This window comes from Ambystoma mexicanum, chromosome 4q (assembly GCF_040938575.1).
Source record: "Ambystoma mexicanum isolate Mex_15411 chromosome 4q, UKY_AmexF1_1, whole genome shotgun sequence".
NCBI lineage: Eukaryota > Metazoa > Chordata > Amphibia > Caudata > Ambystomatidae > Ambystoma > Ambystoma mexicanum.
In genome coordinates this window covers 950,476,344-950,502,435 of record NC_090928.1, presented here as the reverse complement: position 1 = coordinate 950,502,435, position 26,092 = coordinate 950,476,344, and the positions used below count along the sequence as shown (strand labels likewise).

Genomic DNA, 26,092 nt, shown 5'->3' with positions numbered 1-26,092 from the left:
ATTGCCTGAAAGGTTATTATTACCCAGGTGTGACTAAACACAAGAAACCTTTAAAAAGAAAGTGGCATTTTAAATAAGCCAATACATGGAGACTTGGGTGTCAAAGTTAAAGTTAATTAAGAATAATTGTGCTTTTTAACTTGTACCTGGAATCCAGAGACATTAACAGACGCTTCCTGTGGCACAAAACACTAATGCAATTCACAATTCTACAACGTTTCTTCTGAATTATCATCAATTTTACCTAAATAAAATCAAAATGATGCCTTCTCTACAATTTATATTTTTACTAAATCCCAGCCACGTATTGCAGAGAAGAGGATACCTTTTGCTGGCTTGTAGTTTTAGCAGTACTTGTGATCTTTTTTATGTCGTCATCTTCAAGTTCGGCGAGCATGTGCTGTTTAAAGGGATCTAGAGAAAAGTAGCAAAGATTCAACTGTTACAAAACCGATCTGCTCAACACCTTTTCCATGGCCGAATTGACAGCACCTGTTACCTAAGCAGTACTAAGCCATAAGTAACACAAACATAGCAATGTGATAAGTACAGTTAATCCAAGTTTAAAGAAAGGAACCAAATTGGCCAGTGCTGAAAAGGATTAATTTGACAACAGTGTCAGAGTGCATGGAGGAGGGGAGAAGGCACACACACCAGGAGTAACGGGGGGAATGACAAGAGCATTAAAGTCACACATTCCACCAGCAGCAAGGTGGCTGTGTTATGCCTGCAACATCTTTCAAGCCGGATGACCGAGTACTCTTACCAAGATGCAACGTCTTTGTAAACCAATGCTAGATAGTGGCTGTTAGGGAGATTTCTCCACAGCCCTCCAATGAGCGGATTTAAGGGATCTATCCCAAAAGGAGAAACGGGGTGTCCACCAAGCTAGACCAAAACTCCCCCATTTTTAGCATAGTGTTAGGAAAGATTTCTCTTTTGGCAACTTTCCCTCCATATTCTATGGACTCCAAACTTTTTGCTTTTGAACCTGTCCTGCTATTTGAAAGGAAAATGATGGCTTCATCTTCACTCCATTGGCCTTTCTGAAAATGGTGTGATGAGGAAACTGATCAGTCCTTCAGACTATCAGTACTGGGAATCTGTTTGCCTTTTTTCTTTTTACCTTTTAGGTAACTTTTTTCACAATGCACACAGCATCTTACAATGCAGTGCAGTGGGGATAGGTTTGTATCATCTTAGTCTTTCACACTTGAGATTTTTGGTTAGTTTGTTTTATATGTGCATAAAGACAAGCTCGTGGCAGCAGATGCATTTTTACTATTTTTTTTGTGTGCACATTCGCGTTTACCGCATCTTGCTACTAAACGTGGCCAGTGCCCTAAAATGGCTGTGCCTCGAGATTTTTCCTTGTTCTATGGACATATTGCTGTTTGGCCTTCTTCTTGTGGGGTGTCTGTGTCTCTGTCTGTCTGTCTGTCTGTCTGTCTCTGTCTGTCTGTCTGTCTGTCTGTCTGTCTGTCTCTGTCTGTCTGTCTCTGTCTGTCTGTCTGTGTCTCTGTCTGTCTGTGTCTCTGTCTGTCTGTCTCTGTGTCTGTCTCTGTCTGTCTCTGTCTCTGTCTGTCTGTCTCTGTCTGTCTGTCTCTGTCTGTCTCTCTGTGTGTCTTCTCTCCTGAAATCAACCTTAAGCTTACTTCTTGCCTTTCTGCTATTAAATCCTGGATGTCCTCTCACTTCCTTACTCTTAACACTGATAAAATCGAGCTCCTATTCTTTCCTGCTAACACTCTCCCTCCTCCCTCCCCTCCTCCTTTCATTCTCTTTCCCAACTCCCCTTCTCTCCTCACGCCCGCAACCTTGGTCTCCACATTGACCCCCACCTCTCTCTATCTCACCACATCTCTTTCACTGCCAGATCTTGCCACTTCCACCTCTACAACATCTGTAAAAGTCACCCTTTCCTAACATTCCATGCCACTAAACTCATAATATCCTCCCTCATCTTCTCCAGACTCTTCTACTGCTCAACTCTTTACCTCAGACTCCCCTCCTCTAACCTCCCCCCAAATCCATCGACCACTCTGCCATCCGCTCCCTCTGCCTTCTCTCACCTCACGACTCCATCTCTTCTCTTAACTCTTTAGGATGGCTCCCATTTCACTCCCAGCTCAAATTCAACTTCCTCTGCCTAGTGTTCAAAGCCCTCTATTGTCTTGCCTCTCCCTACCTATTCTCCCTTCTTAATTTCTATACTCCTTCTCTCCGCTCTGCAGATCACTTCCTACTCTCTTCTCCTTCACCCTGTGCACCTTCCCGCTTCCGCTCCTTCCAACTTCTCGCTCCTTTCCATTGCCTTCCTCTCCCCATCCGCTCTTTTACCTCCTACCCTTCGTTTCGCACTTCCCTAAAATCCTATCTCTCCCACTCACCCCATTAGCTTCTTTTTCTTCCTTTTCTCCATTGAAATGTAAAATGCCCTCAAAAACCTTAGCATAGTATTCCACCAACCCTAAAAAAAGAGAGCACTCTTAGCTCATCTTTGGGAGGTTGTTCACCTACTCTGGCATTTACAAGGATCTCCTTGGGTAACACTTCTTGTGCTGTTAGGGAGAATTCTCAACTCTGCGTTAATTCCCTTCTACCTTAGATACCCCCAGCTCTTTTGCTGGACTTTAGGACTTTGAATTTTTTATACTGGAGAGAGTGAGACCTTTTCCACACTCTCTCATGTATTGTTATTTGATTCGAACCCTGTGTTTCTTTTGGTTTTGCAGTCTGGCAAACTCCATAGGCATCATCTTTTTACATTGTGACACAGCAGCCTCAGTGCAGTGTCACAGAGAAATCCTTTGGATTTCTGCTAAGGTTTAAATACCTTCTCTTGGATAAACTACTGTTTCAAAGAGTAGTAAAGTGAAATTGACTTTACTTACCTTTTTCTCTTTGTAGACCCAGCACACACTATCATACATAGACTGCTGGAGGGGTTACTTAGCATCCATTTTGTCTACCTTCTCATGTAACATTTTTATGTTACACTTTCTACAATTAATGGCTGGTGGCAGTGGTTTACTTTTTCCTACCATTGTGCGTTTTTACCGCAGGCTGCCTTTGCATGGGTGCCTATTTTGTCAAAATGGCAAGGTCTTTTTTCGCCATTTCTTGTTGGAAAGGTCCTTCTTGAGATTTACTCAGCGTGCCAAACAAGGTTTGGTCGCTTTGTTCGTTTTGTCTGGTGAAGCCTGCCTCTGGCTCTGGCGTGTCTGGCAGGGCAGGAAGCAAGGGAGGTTAAAGACTCCCTGTGCTTAGTCTCCTTGATTACAGAAATGCAACCAAAGGTGATTGGCCGGCTGGCTGTCCTGTGAGGACAGCCACCCTGCTGTGTGAGTGACAGCTAGCCTGCGAATGAATGGGAGACAGCTGCATAAAAGGCAAAGTCTTTTGCGAGGAAGGCAAAGTCGACCACTGGACGAAATAACTGAATAAGAAACTGGAAGAGAAGCTTGCTGCACCCTCCTGGGCCGTTGGTTTGCCCGGTGAAGCCCTGCTGCAGTGCTGCAGCTCAGAATTTCTAAATCGACTAGAGAAGCCCGGAAAGGACGACTTATCCCCTTGGGTTGGTGGGACCAATCAGCCTCAAGACAAACTCGACTGGAACCCATCTCTCTGCTGGCTGCACTTCTTTGCTGCTGCAGGATCCGAGTGTTGGGGGACAGGAACACCAGAATTAAGTGCTTCGCCTTTAAGCCAGACCCGAGCTCCAGGAAGATCTTCAAGACTCCCTCAAAGCAGGACTAACCAAGTCTGAGCCACCTCAACAGAGTGCTGGACCCCAAAAGCAAGGAAAGTCCACAAGGTGTCCAAGAACCGCGGTGGTGCTATTTGCTAGCAGCTGAAACCGCAAAGTGCATCTGATCTGAATTGTGCCCATTGCTGCCACCAACCTTCAAATCGTAGTGCAGACGTCCTCCCTCTTGTCTGGATGACTGAGGCCCAGGAACAGCAGGATATGCAGGACTACAACAGGAACAGAAGCCAGCTGGAACCTTTTCTTCAGACTAAAGGTAATGTAATGTTACCTATTATTGTGTGTAGCTTGCTTGCTCTCACTGGAGACTTGCATTTGCTGCCCCTTTGTAGAGCTTCTTGCAGCTTTGCCCTTCACAAACCTCCCAGCTTGTGGCCCAACAGCGATTCCTTTTACAACAAAACTCTCTTTGACATTGTGCCATCTTCAAGAAGTGTCTCAGCTCCCCTAGACTTTGCTCCATTGACATTGGCTGTCCTGGCTCCCTGTAGACTTTTCTTACCCTCCGACTGTGTTTAACTGCATTCCAGCAGCCGACCAGCCGAGAGAGAGGGCAGGAGCCTTCTCTCCAACCCCATACTGACCCAGGAGCCTCGTTAGGCATTTACAGCTTCTCTACTCTCACACGGTGAGACATCCACGTGTGCAGTGTATTCTGCCCAAATTTATTAAGGCATCTTAACTCCACCCTTCAGCACTGGAGTGCAGCGAGATGCAAAAGAAGGAGCAGTGCCCTCAGCCGAAGCCTTTCCATTGCCTGGCTTCATTAATCCACCATTACCTCCAACGTGCGTAATGGCGGCGCTTCATTTTGCTTCATTTCCTGGAGGCAGTCCCGGAATCCCATTGTAGCCTCTGATAAGCTCGCACCACCTCCAGTTGACTACATCCGCCCACCGGTAGGCGGTAGCCGGCCATAACTAAGGGCTGTGGAATAAGGGTCTGTCTGTGTCTGTCCGTGGCGGTACGTCGGCCGTCGTCTGGACTCACTGCTGCCCACTTTCTCCTGCGCCATATCCTCGTGGATGGACTTGGATTCCTTCGTAAGTACACGCTCTTGAGCAGTCAGCGCACCATCTCCCTCCTACGTAACACTTTCCTGATCAGATCGCTTTCTCGCCCCGCATATCTGTACCGAGCGATGCAGACTACATAACGTGTCCGCCCCTCCCAAGGGGACTCAGAGACTTACTTACCCGCCTACTGCTACTGTTATGCCTTCGCCACCGCTAGCTGTGAACTGCAGGTAGAGGCACGGCCTCCAATACCACAACTGCACCTTCACCCTCCTATTAGTATCTCATCACACAATCCTTATGCCACTATATGCACATTGGCTGCCGCTGGTTCACCTCCTGCCAATTCTCTAGCTACTATTTTATTGTCTAGCCATTCCCAAATAAGATACGATTATGCATGCCACTGATACTCATCCTTACATTGAGACTCAAGCCACTGTATGAATCATTATAACTGTTGCAACTGTACTCTGCTACTTATCTGAGACCCGTGGCCACTTGCCACTGTATCTTGTTACCTACATGTGACCCTCGGTCGCCCACAACTGTTTTGCTATTTACCTGAGACCCTATTTGGTCGCCTGCCACTGTATTTGCTATGTACCTAGGACCCTTTGGTCGCCTGTTATGGATGTTGCTACGCACCTGTGACCCTCTGGTCCCCCGCCAGTTGCTACTTACCTAAGACCCTTTTGGTTACCTGCCATAGTATTTTGTTACGTACCTGAGACCCCCTGGTCACCTGCCACTGTTTTCTGCTACTCACTTGTGACCCTCTGGTCCCCTGACAGTTGCTACTTATCTGAGACCCTTTTGGTCGCCCGCCATCGTGTTCTTGTGACCACCCACAATTTGTCAGGTTCTAGTTCGGCATCAAGAGCAAACTCCTAAACTCTCTGATATTCCAACTTATATTTGGCCTCCTCGCCACTATTGCCGCTACCACCCTAGCCTCATGCCCACCTAAGGACAGAAATATGAGACTGAGATCAAGACTGCCCCGCCTCTACGAACCCAAAACAAACTACACCAGTAGTGGCACCATATGCAATGCTACCCAAAACCCAGATTCATCTAATAAAAGTACACAGCAACATAACTCTAATACTCAGACTCTTGCACCTCCTGCCATAACGACAAAATATTCCCAAAGAGTTAACCACCCTATAGCTAAACATCCCCTCACTACCAAACCTACAAGCACCCTATGCCTATCAAGGTCGTTTATTAACGCCAGATCTATGGTGGTTCACGCCACTGATATCACTGACACCCTAACTAATGAGAACCTAGACCTGCTTGCCATAACTGAAACTTGGCTCCATGAGGCCGCAGGCCTCGCCCTTATGATAGCTATACCGGATGGCTGCCAGATACTCAGAGCTGACAGACCATATGCCAGAGGCGGTGGTCTAGCCATTATCCACAAAACCAACCTACCTATCAGCCTTGCTACGACCCAATCATACCAATCCTAGGAGATACTCAAAGCCAAACTCCAACTTTCTAATAACCGTACCCTTACAATCCATGTGATCTATAGACTGCCCGGACCACTAGGAACATTTGAGGATGACCTTACCTGTTTCCTAGCTAACACCACCAAAGACCATGCTCAAATCTTACTGCTGGGAGACTTCAATCTCGGCTTTAATGACAATGATGACAAACATGCCGAATCAGTAGCTACACTTCTGAAGGACTACGGGCTGGTACAAAATGTCACCACCCCCACCCATATTAAAGGAAGGACTCTAGATTGGGTCGCCGACCAGAACTGCAATACTACTATTACTAACATCACCCCACAATCTTGGACTGATCACTCTCTAATCACCTTCACAGCCTCCCTTGACCTCATCCGCCCTAAAACGATAGTTATGGCACCGCCACTCCCAACTAGAAGTAAAAAGAATATCACTGCAGAAAAATTACTTCCACATCTTCTCCCTGCTCTCAACAATTTAACTAATGACCAGGGCACTAGATACTATTGCACCTGTCAGACTCTGCAAAGGTAGACAGAAATCTCACCTTAACACTTGGGTCACACCCCAACTGAAAGAATTAAGGACCCAAAAAAGAAAGCTCCAATCAATTTGGCGATACTCGCCCACTGAGGAGAATAAAGCTAAATTAACCAACCTTGCCAAACTATACAAGACTGAAATAATTAATACAAAAAAATCTATTCAATGACAGAATATCCAAGGCAAAATCAGACACTAGGGAATTATTCTCCATCCTTCGTGAAATGGAATCACCTATACCACAGGTTGACAACAACCCCCCAATGTCATGATCTCTGCTTCCAAAAGGTCAGGGTTTTCCCAACTCCCTTGGAAGCAGATTCATAACCCAGGTTCCGAGTGCCAACCAGTCCCAATTGGGACCTTTTGGACCCAGTCCTGGCGCCAGTGGCACCAGGCTCATAAATATGCCCAGTCCCAGCGCTGGAAGCGCCGGGCTCATAATGCTTGGGTGGACTTACCTGCAGCAGACCATGCTGCTTACTTGCCTGCCAGTTGAGCCTCTGATCCTCTTCTGTTTGGAACTACTTTTCCTGTTGGGTGGGGCAGGAGCCACTCCCTAGATTCAGAACACTGGAACTCTTCTGGAAAGCAGGAACTCTTTTCTTACCTAGGCGTGGCTGTGGAAGGAGGCACCTAAGCACTACAGGAGGCTATTTAAACCACACCCGATGGATGAATCTTGCTTTGCGTTATTCTGCATCCTCTGCAGCAGAACGCTCATCGTGTCTTCTGCATCTGAAACTGGGCCTAAGGAAAAAGGCTTACCATCCTGAATCCAGTCTTCAGCAACACCTATAAAGACAAGAAAGAACAGGTTAGCATTACGGTCTTCAGTGACAGCTCTTCACTTACCTGGTCCATCGGCTGTCACCAACGCCTCGCGCTGCATTCCGGCATCTGAAAGACAAAGGCTTACCTACTCTTCGTGCGCTCCGGAGGTCTTCACACTGCATTCCGGCATCTGAAAGACAAAAGCTTACCAACTCTTTGCACGCTCCGGAGGCCTTCGGCGCTGCATCCCGCATCTGAAAGACAAAACAAGGTGCGTTTAAAGACATTGGGGAACTTTAATACTCACGTGCCATTACTCCTTTCCACATCTAACCCAGTGGGTATTCCGGCACCCTGTAGCCGCTCCGAACTTGTACCTGCAAAATAAAAAGACAGTTAGAGCGCATCGTGAAGCAGGCAACAAGCGCTTACTTACGTGCTTCCAGGCGCTTCTATTCATCACACGGGCTCCATCTTCAACTCACTTCAGCCCGTCATCCGTCATCGCCGGAACCCTGCAAAACAAGAAACATCATTACTAAAGACTTTAAAGACATTAGAATTACTCGAAACTTACCGTTCGTGCAGTAAACGACGGACAGCAGTCCTCTGAAGTCAAGAGGCCTGCTCCCCTTATCCAGTGAAGAAACTGGTTACAGCACCCTGCCCCGAGGCAGATGGAGAGCACGGCGTTCACTTACCTAAGACATCTTACCCTTCGAGTCAGACATACAGTGCACAGAGGTCCAGCCCAAAGAGCCAGCCGTGTGTTACACATCACCTTTGAAGATACGGTATACGCCCAGTCAAGACCGGCGCCTCTACGGGAATCAGGTGAGCGTTACACCCAAGGACAAACCCTGGTGTACCGACATACAAAATGCTCTCTCGAACAAAATTACCTCCCTCCAAATCAAAATAGCCAAAAAGAAAGCCTCACTCCTTTACCTGGGGAGCCCTCACCTCAGCAGCAACCACCTTTAATCACACAGGCTAGCACCACCTTACCATTTAACTTCAAGAAAATCTCCATTGCGGAAACAGAAAAAATCATGCTCTCACTTCAACTTTCTAACTGCAAAGGAGACAACTGCCCAGCCCAAACCATTAAGGACGCAGCCAGAGACTTAGCCCCATTCATTTCAAAGCTTATTAATGCCTCTTTTAAGACCAACCTAGTGCCTAATAACCTCAAACAATCCTGGGTGCTCCCTCTACTAAAAAAACAAACACTAGACCCTTCTATCCCAACTAATTATAGACCGATCACCACTGTCCCTTTCCTACTCAAAATCATCGACAGAGTAGCTTACTTGCAAATACAGGACTACCTAGAAACTAACCACCTACTAGGATCACGTCAGTCTGGCTTCTGCCCCCTCCATGGCACTGAAACAGCTTTTATTGACCTTAATACCCAAATTGACGAGTTAAAGGACAATGGGAAACCAGCTATGCTACTCCTCCTTGACCTATCTACAGCCTTTGACCTGGTGGATCACGCAGTATTATGTAACCACCTCAGGTCAGCTACCCATTTCTCAAGTGATGCCATAACCTGGGTTCAGTCCTTCCTAGCTAACCGTACAATGAGAGTCTTCTCCCCCCCTCAGCAGCTGCTGATCCCATACAAGTCTCTTGTGGCGTACCCCAGGGATCATGTGAATCTCCCACTATGTATAACATCTTTACTAAGCCCCTGTTTGACAAGTTGGACAGATTGGGTGTCACCTACACTAACTACGCAGACACCAAAATCCTCATTCCCCTTTCGGGCAACTTCCTGGAGGACTCGGCCTTAGTAAACAAGATATACCTCCTCATTCAGGCATGGATGGCATCCCACGGCCTATGTCTGAACAACGACAAAACGGATCTCCCGATCTTAGGTACAGAGACAGCTATCAGAAGACTCAACCTCAGCTGCAGCTCATTCAAAACTCACCCCCAGCTGCAGCTCATTCAACATTGACAATAAGACTATCAATGTGATGCCTGCAGTTAAAACCCTTGGTTTCTATCTTGACTCTGCACTCACCCTCAAGAAGCAAGTCAACTCATTAGCATCATCCACAGCATATACTTGCAAATTGATCCGAGCCTGTAGACCTTTTCTTTCTGAAACCAGTTGCATCATTTTAGCTAACGCACTTGTATTAACTAGACTGGACTACTGTAATGCACTGTACGCGGGATCCAACAAATACATCATGGACAAAATTAAATGCAAAGACTCCAAAACAATGCCCTTAGAGCAGCTCTAAATATTCCAAACAGAGAACACATCTCGGCAGCTAGAAGAGATGCCCATTGGCTGAAGATCAAAGACAGAGTCGCACTTAAAACACTCACTTACGTCCAGATGCCATAATAACATAGCGCCACCCTATCTGGCAGAAAGAATGAATAAGAGAACTTGTAACCGACCCATGAGATCCACCAACGCCTACACCTTAGAGGTTCCTAGATTTAAACGTTCTACAGCTGGCGGTTCTAGCTTCCTGGTCATAGCCACTCAATCCTGGAATGGACTCCCTTTAGATTTCAGAACTGACCAGCCCTATTCCAGATTTAGATGCAAAGTCCTCACCTGGATACAATCTAATGATGTCTAATTCCTGTCAACTGAGCCTCCTACTGCCTATTGAACTGTTTATGTTTTACTGTACCTCGGAACTGTATTTCTTCAATAATGTCTATATGTGACTACTGGTATTACTGCAAACTATGTATGTATGTACTTACCTACCATGTAACTAAGCTTTTAAGTATACTTCTAATGTTCGCGCCCAGCTACCTGAGGGTTTTGGCTGCGCTTTATCAAATAATAAACAAACTGTCCCTCCAAAAAGTCATACATGCCTTACTTTTATAGCTAGGAAAGAGTTAACCTACATTTCATTGGAGGATTCTAAAGTGCTTACCTGTTTCAGAAACTTGTTAAACATTGTTTCCTTCCCTAACCTTTACTTTTTTGCCATAACTTCAGTATTACCATTTAAGTGTGAAAAGTGATATATTAATGTCCACAGTGTACTAACTATTGAAGTCACCTCTGGGTGTAGGAAGTACCCGTTTCACATCCCAAAAGGGCATCTACTTACTTAATTGAACTCAAAGAGTGTATTTTTGAAGTATTTAAGTGCTGCATATTACTCCCTTCTAAGGAAGGCTTATTTTTTAAACTGACTGTTAAATTAGTAAATAATTAATTTAATCAAGAAACCTTGAGTATGTGTTATTGGAATACATGTCACTGTGAAGCTCTATGTTACAACCCTGCAGCTCACATTGACCCCTCTTGAGATAAGCCTGACTGCTCAGTCACTCTACCAACTTGTGTAGTACATGGCTATACCAAAGGTGGGGTTACCTATTGCCAAGAGGACAATGCTGGTGTAGTCTCCCACAGGGTAACTACATACAATCTTGCCCAACACTGGTGGCAGGCGGTGAGGGTATATTGTAGAGTTGTTACATTGAGGATTTTGCTTTACTTGTGTTCAACTAAACCCCCGCAAGGCTAAGCTCCATCAGAAAAGCAATTATGACATGCCAAATATGGATAACTTCAGTCAGGAAGCCCTGATCATTTTAACAGTAGATCAACTGAAAGAAATGTGTAAAGTCAGGAATCTTACTATAAAAGGAAAGAACAATTAATTGATTACAAGGTTGTTGATTCACCAAGATTTGGGTAGTAGGTCTGTGACACCTACTAACCCAAGAAATGTGGAAAACGATGAGGATGACAGTTCAGAGTCTAACTCCATTGTACAAGAGGAGTCAGAGGAGTTAGAGGCGTCCCAGGATAGGAGACTCTCTTTGTCCCAGACTGCCCTTTTGCCTCAAACCATGTCCACTGGGACCCCACAAGGTCCCATACTGAGTCCAGAATATGTGGCAATTGAAACAATGAGAAATTAATTGAAATTCAAAAGGTTGAAAAGCTCAAACTGAAGACAAACATCAGGACATGAAACTCAGGGAAATGGTAAAGCAGCATGCTCTTGATATGAAAAGATAGTCTATTGAAACTGCTACCCTCCCAGAGTCCTCTAGGTCTTCCAGTGCCAAGAGGTCTTGCCTGCCCAAAGAAGTAGTGAGAACATATGATGCGAAAATTGATATTCTGGATTGGTTGGGTGCCTTTGAGTACAATCATAGGATTCAGGGTATGAAAGGGAATGATCTAATTCCCTGGCTTTTGTCGAGGCTCCCCAAGAGTGCAACTGATGGTGTAATGGAGGTGGGTGAACTTGAAAAACAGGAGTATGAGAATGTGAAGCTGGCCTCGATAGCCAAATTTGGGAAAACTCCTTCCCAGTACCTTAAGAGGTTTAGGACCCTCAAAAAGACTGATGATACTCCTGGGCTACCTGGGTGTGTGAATGTTTGAAAAACCAAGATGGTTGGGTTAAGGGTTACAGAGTGAACTCCTTTGAAGGAATGAGAAATCTGTTTTTATTAGAATATATTTTTGATGCCTGCTCTCCTGAGCAGAGACAGCACTTGGCCGACTCAAATGAGATTGATGTGAACTAGAGGAACTTTTCATGTAGAGATATCTTCAGGTGTACCTTCGCGACTTATTTTTGATTGCTCTTTGAACGGATTATGCCTTCTTTGTGTAATATCTTTCTTTCTCCATTAACTGTTAAGTTGTCGCATGGGTGTGGGTCATCACGGAGACACTGAGTTCCTCGACTCCGTTTGAAAAATATGAGAAAAGTCAGCTTGTGCCTACACCTCTTTGCGCCAATTTTAATACATAGCCAAAAATCACAAAAGCCGGTTTTTCTTGAAAAGGAGTATTCCTCGATTTATTAACTTGTGTTTAGCCCTCATCGGATGACACGTGTTTCGGCGTAAATCTCGCACCTTTTTCAAATTCAGACTGTTTATATACATGGAAAATAAGACAAAACCAAATACAATATTGAATAACTTCGTTGTGTTACATCCTCCTTAGCTATTTAATACATAGTAAATGTGGTGACTTTCATTACTGTTGTAAAACCATATGACTTTCCCAAAACGAAAAGCAAAATGACACCTTTGCCTTACACCTCGTGCAATAATTTGTGTACCAATCAAAGAAGAAGGAAAAAATATCGATAAGATGTATGCGTTACAGAAATGGGGAGGATAAATAGGAAATCTTATCTTAATTGTATTTTAAAATATTGTGTTAAAAGTCCAATTCAGCAATCTCTTACCCTTCCTTGTGAGGTTACAGTTCCCCCTCTGAAAAATGTCTTTCTTAGCTGGTCAAGTGGCCGAGGTTCTAGGGTTCAATCCCTCCTATGCACAAAATTACATATGATGTTATCAGCTTACGCTAATATTTGTATTGAGTCCATGGTTAATCACTTATACTTTTTCACTTTTTATTTAAAAATTCATTACCAATTGAGAAAATCTCTGTCACATTACTATATATTTTCGATTGTCCCCATGATTCTGAGGCTCAGTTATATTTGCCCGCATGAATTACTTTAAGATTCAGTATGTTGCAGTAGCGTAGTGCTTCCCCTTGCTAGTACGGGAGGGAGAGAAAAAAAAAACCCTTTCCTAGTCTAGGGACACGTGCACTGTTATCTAGGCACGCGTGAGCGGTTGTCAAGTTTTAAAACATTTGCCTTTTCCGCGAGTTCGTTTGAATCGAAAAATAGTGATTTTTCTGCTTTACACGGTTTAGAACGCGCGTGCTGCTTATGGTGGGCTTCCTACCCATTTTTAGGGCTTACCTGAAAATTATAATGTTCCTGCTTCACGCGTCGGGGGTTCCATCTTACCTGCAGTTTACTCATTGTTATTAAGAAGTCCTTTCCCTTCAGTCCTCCTTCGCTCTCAATGCGTGTTTCATGGCGGCCATATTTTGGGATAGCTGCCGGTTTTACTAGGCGACAGGTTAGACATAGTTCTTTCCCTGCATGACCATTATGTATTTAGAACCGATATGTTTATCCAAATTTAATTTTCTAAATTAAAGTGGTAATTTGTTTATAATTCAAAGGTTCTAGTTATTGCAAACACTTCTTGTCCTACAGTTAGCCTACGCAAAGGATTATGGTTATAGTAGTCTCATGGCTGTTACAATGTTTAGTTTCTTTTCTTCCTTTTAGCTATATTCCAATGGCTGTTTTATTATTTGTTAATCCCCACTTACGGCCTCTACATGAACCAGGATCTTTCTGAATAATTATTGTGTAGTTTTTGTATGCAACTACCTACTATAATTCATTGTTCCAATGGTTAATATTTATACATTCAGTTTGTACAAACACGAATTCTTGACAGTATTACAAAAGCCTGAATAGGTATGCGTCAGTGATAAGACAATTATTGTTTTGTCAGTTTAAATACCAATAGGGGTTAAATCGTCATGGTGACGATTAGCACAATCACAATAACAATTTTTTACATGCTTTACTTCCTTCTGATCTCCATTCCATTTATATCAAAGAAAATGAACCATTTCATTGTCCGAATTCAACCCTTGTTCTACCGTTTTGAAACGGCAGATGAGTCTGGCTTCTTCCTGCCGTAAACGTAATTCTTGGTTCCCTCCTCGTTTGCCCATCGTTATTCTTTTCAGACCGGCAAACCTTATATCTTTTTTATTCTGCATTTGGTGATGAGTTTGCCAATGTTGGGACAGCGGGAGGTTTTTGTCTTGGCTTCCAATAGCAGAAATGTGTTCCCTGATTCTAGTTCTTAACTCTCGAATGGTGCTCCCAATGTATATCAGATTGCAGACGCATATCACCGCATAAATAACATATTTAGATATGCAGTTTATTTGCTCTTTGATCTTTGTTTTCACCCCATCATAATTTGTGAACAAGTCTGTTTCTGGTGCCGCATAGTGGCACATCGAACAAAAGCCACATTTTCTAAAACCTAACTGTGGTTGGTGTAGCTATGTCTGTGTTCTTATTCCTTCTTTTTCTTTTTCCGGCAACATTGATGGACTTAACATCCTTTGATCTTGGATATGTTCACATATGTGTGGATCCAACTGCAATAAGTACCAATTCTTCTTTAGAACTCTCTTAATTTCTTTGTTATTTACACAGTACGTGGTAACAAAGTGAATTTTACTCTCTTGTTGTGCTTCTGTCATGATGCCTACCTCCAAGGAGCCAGGTCCGACCCAGCAACCCCAGAGGCAGGCATCTTTTCCCCCAGGGGAGTGCCAGCGGGCCCAAGCTGGGGCCCTTTGGACGCAGTCCTGGCGCCTCAGGCGCCAGGCTCATGTTGGTCCCCTGTCCTGGCACCTTAGGCGCCAGGCTCATAAAGCTAGACATGTGTTCAAGTGTTTTAATGTGCACTTACCTGATGCAGACCATGCTGCCACATCCAGGCCCTCTTGAGGCCTGAATGGAACTACTTTACCTGTGGGATTACTTTCCACCCGGGTGTGGGCGGGGAAGGATACATACCTGATCGGAGGAAGGATACACACTTGGAACTTCTTCCAAAGCTATTTAAACCACACCCGATCAGCAACTCACTCTTCGCGTTGTTCTGCTCCTCGCAGCTGGACGCTCACCGTGTCAGCTCCTGCATCTGGACCTCAGCCACGCCTTTCAGTATCCTGGGTCACCTGCAAAGGGAGACAAAAGACCTTACCTGCTAAATCAGCACCACAGAGAGATCAAACCGACGATCCTGAAAAGGAAGACATCATTTTAAAAGCATTTCGCTACGATCGCTGCAGCGCTGCATTTCACTCACCTTTCCTGCACGCCACCATCTTCAGCAGCGATCATCCGGATCCACAGCCACTTCCCAGAACCTAGAGAGAAAGACAAGAACAAGGTGAGAGAAGGAAGGAAATAGGAAAAGCTCAGTTTCCTTCTAAGTCTTACCTGTTGGGTCATTCCCATTTAATTTCGGGTCTTTCCGCTTCCAGGCATCCGGACCCCGGCCCCTATGGGGAAAAAAGACAAAGACATTGAATGAGCGAATGCAAAGACATTACCCGAGCGCTCATCCAGAACTTACCTGTCATTTACTGGAACTGCACGTTTCACTTCGGGTCGGCGCCATATCTCCGGCATTCCGAACCCCGGGGAAAAAGACAATGAACATTATTATTAAGCTTGGACTTTTGAACTTGCAACAGAACTTTTACAGAGCCTTACCTGAATAGTCAAGCTTACCTGAACTCCCATAATCCTCAATCCAGTGAAGTAACTGGGTTTCAACGCGCCCCTGCATCAGAAGCAGGATGGAGAGCTCATCCTTCCTGACCCTAAGGTGAGACTTCACAGGGAATCGTGGAAGGGTATCGTGGAGGGTTGGAAGAGAGTGGGAGGCTTGAGTATAACTCAGTCAGTAGGTAATACTCCCTTTTTCACGCACAGGGGAATATTCCTGCGAGCCGGAGAAGCCAGAGTAGAGGGGCCCTTCCTGTCCATCTTCAGAGTCCTGCGCTTCACCATTGAAGAAGCATCAGCACTCGAAGCCAGACCTGCGCCTCTGTGGGAATCAGGTGAGCGTTACAGCTTCTTTGATTTTTTGAGACAATGTTGATTGTCTGGTCATGCTTTTTGCTTTCTTCCTTGCATTTGTGATTGATTTTCTTGGATATCCTCTGACTGCAAATCTGTCTGATAGTGGTTGGCACTCTCTCTCAAAACTTGATGATTCAGTACAGTTTCGTCTAGCTCGAATGAACTCCCCTTTGGGATTATGAATGACTGGTTGAGGTGGCAACTGGTTGCATAAAGTGTCAAGTTCACTTCTGTTTCTTTTCTGAACGTTTTTGTGTGTAGTTGATTCCTGGATACATAGATGGTTAGATCCAAAAAGTTAATTTCTGACCGACTACTTTGTCCAATAAACTAAGCCAAATTGGTTCTCATTCACTTGATGTAATAGAGACTCGAATTCTTCTGATGTTCCGTTCCAAATAATCAGTACATCATCAATGTATCTTAGCCATTTTATTATCTTGCTTCGAAAGTCTTGCAATTGGTAAATAAATAGGTCTTCAAACATTCCCATCACAATATTTGCAAGGGCCGGGGCGTATTTTACACCCATTGCAACCCCACGGATTTGGCAGAAAAATTGATTATCAAAGATGAAGATGTTACTCTCCAAAGTTGCCATAAGCATTTCTTTCAGCATGCATGCATAGTTAAAGTAAGAGGCAGATCTATTCTTGAAAGTATAATCAATTGCATCTAGTGCCAGTTTGTATCCAATGGATGTATACAAGGCTTTCACATCCCACGTTGCCAACAAATAGGTGTCTTGCCACTGAATTTCTTCTACAATTTTTATAGCAGCTGTTGTGTCTTTTAAGTATGCTTTGATTTTGATTACTTCCGGTGTTATCACATTGTCAATATATTGCGCCAAAGGTTCCGTCGCCCATCCTATGCCACTCACTATTGGCCTACCTTATGGGATGGTCTCATAGATCTTATGAACTTTCGGAAGAAAGTATATGGTTGAGATTACAGGTTTGGTTACACGTAGATGTAATTTCTCTTCATCTGATATTAGTCCTTGGCGATGCCAGGCCTCTATATAACTTGTCAATTCTTGTGTTATCTTCAATGTAGGGTTGGCTGTTAGTTTTTCATAGCAATTGGGACAAATATTAGCGTAAGATGATAACATCATATGTAATTTTGTGTATAGGAGGGATTGAACCCTAGAACCTCGCCCACTTGACCAGCTAAAAAAGACATTTTTCAGAGGGGGAACTGTAACCTCACAAGGAAGGGTAAGAAATTGCTGAATTGGACATTTAACACAATATTTTAAAATACAATTAAGGTAAGATTTCCTATTTATCCTCCCCATTTCTGTAACGTATACATCTTATCGATATTTTTTCCTTCTTCTTTGATTGGTACACAAATTATTGCACGAGGTGTAAGGCAAAGGTGTCATTTTGCTTTTCGTTTTGGGAAAGTTTAACATATGGTTTTACAACAGTAATGAAAGTCCCCACTTTTACTATGTATTAAATAGCTAAGGAGGATGTAACACAACGAAGTTATTCAATATTGTATTTGGTTTTGTTTTATTTTCCATGTATATAAACAGCCCGGATTTGAAAAAGGCGCAAGATTTACGCCGAAACACGCGTCATCCGATAAGGGCTAAACATAAGTTAATAAATCAAGGAATACTCCTTTTCAAGAAAAAACGGCTTTTGTGATTTTTGGCTATGTATTAACATTGGCACAAAGAGGTGTAGGCACAAGCTGACTTTTCTCAAATGAGATTGATCCCAAAAAGTTAGAAAAGGCTGCTGACTTGTGGATTGCCAACAGGGCCACTCACAAGGATTCTGGGGCCACTCACAAGGAGGATGATGGGAAGCAGCACAAGAAAGAGAAGAGAATTCTAATTGCAACCATACGAAAGAGGGCCACAGAAAAAGGGTAAATACCATGGGAAACCAGGTCAGTCCAGTGAAACCTCGGGTGCTTAACCAGAGGGAGGTCAGCAGAATCCCCCATTCCAAAGAACATTTGGTAAATGTCATGCTTGTGGATCAACTGACCATGTGAAAGAGGATACCAGATGCAAGGGTAAACCTTCAGGGGTCCACACTGCCTCCTCAGCCTTCATCCGTGAGGGACAGGTTAATATGGCAAGTGGTAACTTTCGCCAATTGGCTGAAGATCCCATTGGAATCTCAGACAGTGTTTCTTTAGTGTCCCTGGGTCTGTGGGAACAGCAGAATGTGGATGTGTACAACTACATTCCAGATAACACAAAAGAACATTACAAGGACAGTGAACTTGTAAATGGTCAGGAGACCCCTGCCATTAGAGACACTGGGGCAAGCATTACAGTGGTTGATTAAAGTTTTTTCAAGCCTGAGGGTGATGCTAAGTCACCCAAAGGTCCCATTAAACTTGCTGGCGGCCCAATCGAGATGGTTCCAATACTGCCAGCCTTATCCAGGGCAATAACATGACTGTAAGAATACCAGTCAATGTACAAAATGAGGTGCCTGGGACAGTCCTGTTGGGGGAATGACTTAAAGACGCTTGGAGTTGTATCAAGCACCCCCAGGTCTTCCAGTAAAAGGAAGCAGGAGCAGACTAGATTGGCCAGAGAGGCAACGTTAGATGACCTCAATGGGAAGTTACAGAAGCACCTATAGCTTCCAGTCCTCAGGAAGGACACCCTTCTAGTTCCAGGCCAAAGAAAGAGACAAAGGGGAAACCCAAGGTCTCAGGAAAGAAGAAAGGTATCACGCCTGTTCAAAGGACAAGATCATCCCGAGAGGACAGTCCAAGGTCACATCTATGACCCATTCACCAGCTGATGCTGAGTGGGAGGACCAACCAGAAAGTGGTGAATCCGCAACTGGTGAAACAGAGCTGGAAGAAGCCCTTCCCCATGTTGGAGATCTGGATCCTAAAGACCATCCTGAGCTGCAGAGTTTGCTTGCAGAAGGTGGACCCTCTTAGGCAGACTTCAGCAGAGGTCAAAGAGTGTGTCCTACTCTTGAAGGACTTCGCCAACAGGCAGCTTCCCAGATGGAAGGGCAAGAGCAAAGGAAGCGCAGGCTGTACTGGGAGGATGGCCTCCTTTACAGTGAGCTTAATGAGTCTACCACAGGGGACTACAGAAGACTTGTAGTTCCCCAGGTGGTGGGACCCCAATTTCTACAGTTATCCCATGAGATCACTCTGGCTGGTCACTTGAGCTTCAAGAAGACCAAAGAGAGGATATCTCTGCATTTCTACTGGCCCAAGATGGGGTCTGATGTAGATAGATTCTGTAGAAGCAGACTTCTGGCAAGAGTGGAGACAAGAACGTGGCACCCTTGGTGCCTCTCCCAGTGATGGAAGTTCCTTTTGAGAGGGTAGGGATTGACATTGTTGGTCCCCTTACCCTCCCACATCTTCACGCAAATGATTTATATTGGTTGTGGTAGACCATGCTACCAGGTAGCCATATCTTTGAGGACTGTTACTACTGAGGCAGTGTCAAGGCCCTCCTTGGTATCTTTACCAGGGTTGGTTTTCCTAAGGAGGTCATCTCAGACAGGGGGTCAAATGTTATGTCCCACTACATGCAAACCATGTGGAAAAACTGTGGAGTGACCTACAAGTTCTCAACAACCTACCATCCTCAAATCAATGGGTTGGTGTAGAGGTTTAACAGAACTATGAAGAGAATGATTGGTGCTTTAGAGGAACCCCTTAGAAGAAAGTGGGACCGTCTACTGCCATGCCTGCTCTTTGCTTATAGAGAAGTCCCTCAGGAAGGGGTTGGTTTCAGCCCCTTTGAGCTGCTCTATGGTCATCCGGTTCGAGGTCCATTGGCCCTAATCAAGGAAGGCAGGCAGTAAAAGGTCCCACTTTCTTCTAAGGGGTTCCTCTAAAGCACCAATCATTCTCTTGGCTAGGAAGGTAGAGTCGACCACTGGAACGAAAGAACCGAAGACGAGCTGGAAGAGGGCGGCTGCTGCAACTCCTGGACTGTTGGTTTGCCCGGTGAAGCCATGCTGCAGGTCCGAATCGCCTAGTTCATATCGACAGAGAAGCTCTTCAAAGACGACTTCTCCCTTTGAGTTGGTGGGACCAACTAACTCTTAAGCCACCTGGGTACCATTCTCAGAGCTGGTTGTATTTTCATCAGAGTGCTGCAGGAAACCAAATAGCCAGGGAGAGGGACACCAGTTTGTGTACTTGTCTACAGCTACCAGAATTGAAGATTTGCCTTTGCCAGCTTTTTGACCAGTCCCAGTACAGTGCAGGGCTCCCCAACATCCTCCCTCTTGTCCCCACGACTGAGGCGTAGGAACAGCGAGATCTGCAGGAACTGCCAGGAACAGGCGTCTTCAGCTGCATCTTTTTCTTCATTGTAAGGTACAAAAACAAAGGAAACACAATCCAAATCAGGCCACAACACACGAGAGAGTGAGAAAAGGGCCCACTCACTCCAGGGTTAAAATTAAAAAGTCCTAAAGTCCAGCAAAAGAGCTGTGGGTCTCTAAGGTTGAAGGGAATTAGCACAGAAATGAGAATTCTCCCTAACAATCACCAACACTTTACTTTTACACAGTTAGAAATAATTTTCAAGGTACCGTAGTAAAACAAGTCAATACTGAACTTGAAATAGGTAAGTAAATCAAGATTTGACAACCTGTGAGAATAAAGAAGGTAGCACACGCCATAAAAAAAACCTTACAACTAAGGTTATAAAACTTCGTTACCATGAAAAGAGACAACTAGTGCCCTCAGAGTCAGAGGTCCAAATAAAAGTATTTTAGGAGGATAGATGTCTCTTTTAGGAAGTTGCACAAATGCTGGCTTCAGCTAACAATTAGTAGAAACTGTTTCAAGTTTCAGTACAAATCAAGGGGATAGTCTTTAAAAGACCCTCTTTCAATCCAACCACCTTAGGGGAGATCCAGAAGAGGTTACCAGGCCAGAACACCCCTGTTCAGGGCTAGGAAAGGGAGAGATAGGGCTAGGAATGTACATCCATGCTACACTGGGGAGGGAAGAGGGGGGCAAAACAGGTAGGCTTACTCACCATCTGTACCCCCAATTCACTGAGAGACCACCGTAGAAGTTCCTGAAATTGCTAGGCCTTCTGGATTTGTGTCTGGCTTCCATTGGAGGAAGCCCAGGGGTCAAGGGTGCAGAGGTCTCGTCAGGTGTAAAGTACTTGGGGCTGGCTAGTTCGAGGTTCTGCGCTTCAATGAACCGGATTCTGGATAGACACTCCGGACACATCGACTTAAGGACCACCACTTCTGTGACAACCAGGAGTCAACACAGGCTGCAAGCAGCCATGACCACTTGAACAAAATGGCAGAGGATGACCATCTTGGCGGTAACAAAAAGGCTGGTGTGATGAATCCTACAGAGTCCTCACAAAAACTCTACCTAAAGTGTCCTCCCAGGTGGCCAGGGAAAGGCAGACACTTCCTGGTCCTAACCCTGGGGATGGTGTTAGCCGGGAGGATCACCTGGGAGAAGAAAGACCCCACGGAAATAAGAGGACTCTGTGGGATGAGACGCAGTATTTGTCTTCCTCAAGGAAGGGAATATCTGTAAAGACGGAATATGTAACGGCTTGCTGTCAGAGAGAGTTTTTGTTTTCCCAAACGAACTGTCGGAATATATATGAAGATAAACCACAAGCAGCTGTGTTCTGAAAGTCAGAAAACCCCTCCTAAAATCACTGACACTTATAAACATAAAAGCCCCTATGAGTCTGAAGAATCCTGCAGATCCCTCACAGAAACCCTGCCTAAAGTATCTGCCCACGTGGCCATGGGAAGGCAGACTCTTCTGGATCCCAACCCTGGGGGAGGTGCTGTGGGATGAGAAACATTATTTTTCCTATAATGCAATACCTATAAACCTCCTATGGAAAGAAAGGTGGTAAACCCCAACACCAAAACTTATCAGGCCAAAAGAAGCAATCTTTTTGGTGCATACAATTAAAAGCCATCCTCACTACCGAAGGTACACTACAAGGAATGGCGGAAATTGTCTTCTGTAAATCATCTTCCTCTAGCCCAATTAAAACATATAGCTCCTCTGTTCAATTAGCAAGGGATTCAAATCTACCCTTACAGATATTTCAGAAGAAGAAAAATCTTACTTTTAAGTAAACTACATGTCCCAGAAACCTACAGGGACTGAGACGAAGAAGAGGACTGAAGAAGCATATAGATTTAGGAATCGGCAATTATGCATAACAGCCTTTGCACAAGTCAGGCAATTGAAGTCAGTGGCTTACACCTGAAGCCAATTGCCAAACCTGTGAGGCATAACAGGCTGCAGCAGGAGAGGAGAGGAAGAAGGCACTGGAACATGAGTTGGAAGGCTGGCAGTAGAAGCAGTAGTAGCAGAGCACAAGGCTGGCAATTCACGAGGAACTGTAACCACAGAAAGAAGGCCAGAGCGTTCAGACAGCAGGTTTCACCGGCAAGTTCTGAGAGGGTCCTCAATCCCTACATTGCTGTGGCTGCACTGAGGAAGACGTGTTGAGAATGGAGCTTTCCCCATGTGCGCCTAGTAGCAGTGATTGCAGAGCCATGACCGTGCTGAAGCCCGAGGCCTGTAGCAGAAGGAAAGCTGAGGAACTGAGGAGTGAAGGAGATGCCTAATAACATGGACAGACCACAGACACCTGTGCAGCAGAACGGTGTGGGTCCCAAGAGTGCCAGAAGCAGTAGTAGCAATTGAAGTCGGGAACGTGAAGCAGCCCGCAACCACAGTGTTCCTGGAGCCAGTGAGTGAAGCTTGGCATTCAGGTTCCCTTTACAAGCCTTGCCGGTAACTGTTACCATCTCAGAATTAACTTACATGAGGTTTAAATTGAGTATAAACTGTTCATCGATATGGAAGTTCTTCTTAACAACGGAAATATATCAAATGCACTATTAGTCAGAGTAATAATGCAGGGAAACACTCCCGTATGCATCCTCTCCTAAAGAAACCCACAACTGATCCTTCCTGTCTAGCTAACTATCGCCCAATCTCCATTAATCCCTTTCTGGGCAAACTCCTTGAGAAGCTGGCCATCTCTCAGCTTAACCTTCATTCTGATTCTGTTGGCTGTCTCCATGACCACCAGTATGGTTTCAGAACAGCCAGAAGCACGGAAACTGCTCTCTTGAACATCCACAAAGATCTGCTCTCCAATCTTGACACCAACATTCCCTCTGTCCTCATCCTACTCGATTTCTCTTCTGCCTTTGACACGGTCAACCATACCATCCTGCTCAACCGTCTCCGTGAGAACCTGGGTATCAGTGATCAGGCTCTGGCCTGGCTGACCTCTTTCCTCTCTGATCGACCCTCCCAGGACCAACTGGGGTCCTTCCTATCCTCTATCTTCCTCTCTACCTGTGGTGTTCCCCAGGGGTCTAACCTCTCGCCCTGGATTTTCAACCAATACCTGGCAACTCTAGCCCACTGCACTGCCATTCTATGCTCAAATTTCCAGTGCTACGCTGACAACTCATTTTCAGGCTGCCCTCGGCCACGTCCTCTCGCTCTCTCATCTCTGATTGCCTAACTGCCATTCAAGATTGGTGTGCTGCTAATGATCTTTGTCTGAATGCCAGCAAGACAGAGATCCGCCTCATCTCGACACCTTCTCCATCCCTTTCCCCTCTCTCTCTGGCCGGCCTTGCTTGGCCCTCCTCCTATCCCACCTGTGAGACTAAGAACCTCGGGGTCATCTTTGACTCCACACTTTCCTTCTGCGCCCACATCTCTGAGGTCTCTAAAAAGTCAAACTTCCTTCTGCACCTCCTCAGAGGTACTCGTCCTTTCCTCTCCTTCCCCCAGAAGCTCACTGTCTCCCAAGCTCTGATTCTCTCTAGGTTGGACTATTGTAACAGCCTCTTTCTAAATCTACCTGCCTCTAATCTCTGCCCTCTGCAACTAATCCAGTACAGGACTGCGAGTCTTGTCCTTGGCCTCACGCACTGGGATCGTATCTCTCCAGCTCTGAAATCTCTCCCTTGGCTCACAGTGGATGCACGTTTTACATTAAAAACCCTATGCATTGTCCACAATGCTTTCTGGGGCCTGGGTCCAAAATACCTACAGCTATCCCTCCGCAAATACCTCCCCTCTCGAGCTCTTCGCTTCTCTACCTCTAACTCTAACTCCCTCAGTGTCAGTCGTTTTTCAAAGAAACGAGCTGGGGGTAGATCTTTGTCTACGGCGGGGGCTTCCCTCTGGAACAGCCTCCCTGCCACTCTAAAACTTGAGGAGAACCATCTCTGGTTCCGGAAGCACCTCAAGGCCTTCCTCTTTGCATCTGCCTTTGCTCCCCCTCTCCCTTGCTGATCTGCACTGTCTCGGCACTGTGCACCTGGCCACCCTCTGTCCCCTGGGCCCAGGTACCTGCTCACCTTGCCACCCTTTTTTTCACTGCCTCCCGGCCACCCCTTGCAGTTTGGACTGTATCTGTACCCATACAGTCCCCCACTCCCACTTTTTCTTCTTTCATGCACTTATCAGACTTACCCAGTTCTGCTGTCGTAAGCACAACACTTGCCACGTGGTGGCGGCACTACCCCTGTTTATTGCTCCATTATCTATTTTATTTGTTTTTATTATTATCTGTCTCTCCTCTGCTCCGCACTTTCCACTCTCCCCCTTCCATGCACTTGCCCCCTTTCCCTTTCCCATGCACTTGCACGTTCTCAACGTCACTGGGCCTAGTAAAATCGTTGTTTTGTATCTGTCCCGTTTCCCCTCCCTTGCTTTGTCGCGCTCTGAAACACTTGTGTACGAGCGCGATACAAATAAAATATATCGTACGCGTAGGAAGGAGAACTTGTTCAATCCATTATCGCAGAATATCCTGTTGCTGGAGTGGTCGTGTCTCCCATAAAAGAGGAACGCTTGTTATAGCCACTACGAAAACCTTACTTTAACTTCTACAAATGTTACACGAATATACAGCATCAAAGGAACGTGGCGTGTGACACACTATTTCCTTACAGGAGTCGGAAACAGTCTTTGTGATATTAAATAAGAAATATAATCACTGGCATCTCTAAGTACAAAATCTAAATGAAAGAGTGATTGCATGCACCGAATCCTTGTTTTCCTTTGAAGACTGAAACTTGCAGTAGTTGTAACATTTATTCTTGAAGTCCTGAAGTTGTTTCATAAACTAAAATAACAAGCATCCCAAGCCAAGAGGCGAAACCTTTCGACATTAAAACTATCCATCTGGTTTACGAGGTTGTTAAAGATCCAGTGTCCTCTGATACAAGTGTGGAATTACTACCGGAAGCTGGAAGAGTGGCAATACAGCTTAAGGGTAGTTACTGGAACCAAGAAGGTGTGAACAATATTGGGTAAGGGAGCTGGGTACTTGTAAAACGGTCAAGTAGAAGTACTTAAGTGGCAAAAAGGCAGACAGAAGAGGCAAAGAGGCTGCTCCTTTCTTGAAGTATAGGAAAGAAGAGTGCCTTGCCTACCCGTAGACGTCCAAGTGTCTTGTCTTTAAATGCCTACAATTCTGACATATTAAGTTGCATAAGAAGTAGTAGATGTACCGGAGTGGCAGTAAGGCAGACAACAGAAGAGGCAGAGAGGCTGCCCTTTTCTTGCCTACCTGTAGAGGTTGAAGTGGCTTGTCTTTATATGCCTAATAATTCTGAAGTACCAAATTGTAGAAGTACAACAAGTACCTGAACTGTGGTGGTGTATACACGGTCAGTGGATGTCCCATGGAGTGGTTGAAGTAGTAGTATACTGTGGAACAAAGGAGACTGTCCCCACGGTAACATGCAGTAGAAGGTTGGTGGTCAAGAGTAAGACAACAAACCAAGACGAATCATCCTGACAATTATACCAAATGTACTTCAGAGTGTTAGGACAGTTTTTCTGAAGTCCAACCAAGGGCTTAGTAAAACCATTCAACTGAGGCAGTACAAGACTCCACTTTTAGTATAAGGCTGTAAAGCCTGAGTTCAGGGTAATGTAGACAGAGCAGCCACCGAAACACTATGTATT

At 45.0% G+C, this 26,092-nt stretch overlaps 1 protein-coding gene across 1 annotated transcript in view; it reads right to left on the bottom strand.

Annotated features, from left to right (window-relative positions):
- UTP25 (UTP25 small subunit processome component) overlaps positions 1–26,092 on the bottom strand; it is a 379,991-nt gene that overhangs the window by 294,963 nt on the left and 58,936 nt on the right. Inside the window, exon 5 of the mRNA XM_069608503.1 lies at positions 326–414. Within this exon, the coding sequence (XP_069464604.1) occupies positions 326–414 (89 nt within the window). The remainder of the gene's footprint in view (positions 1–325; positions 415–26,092) is intronic.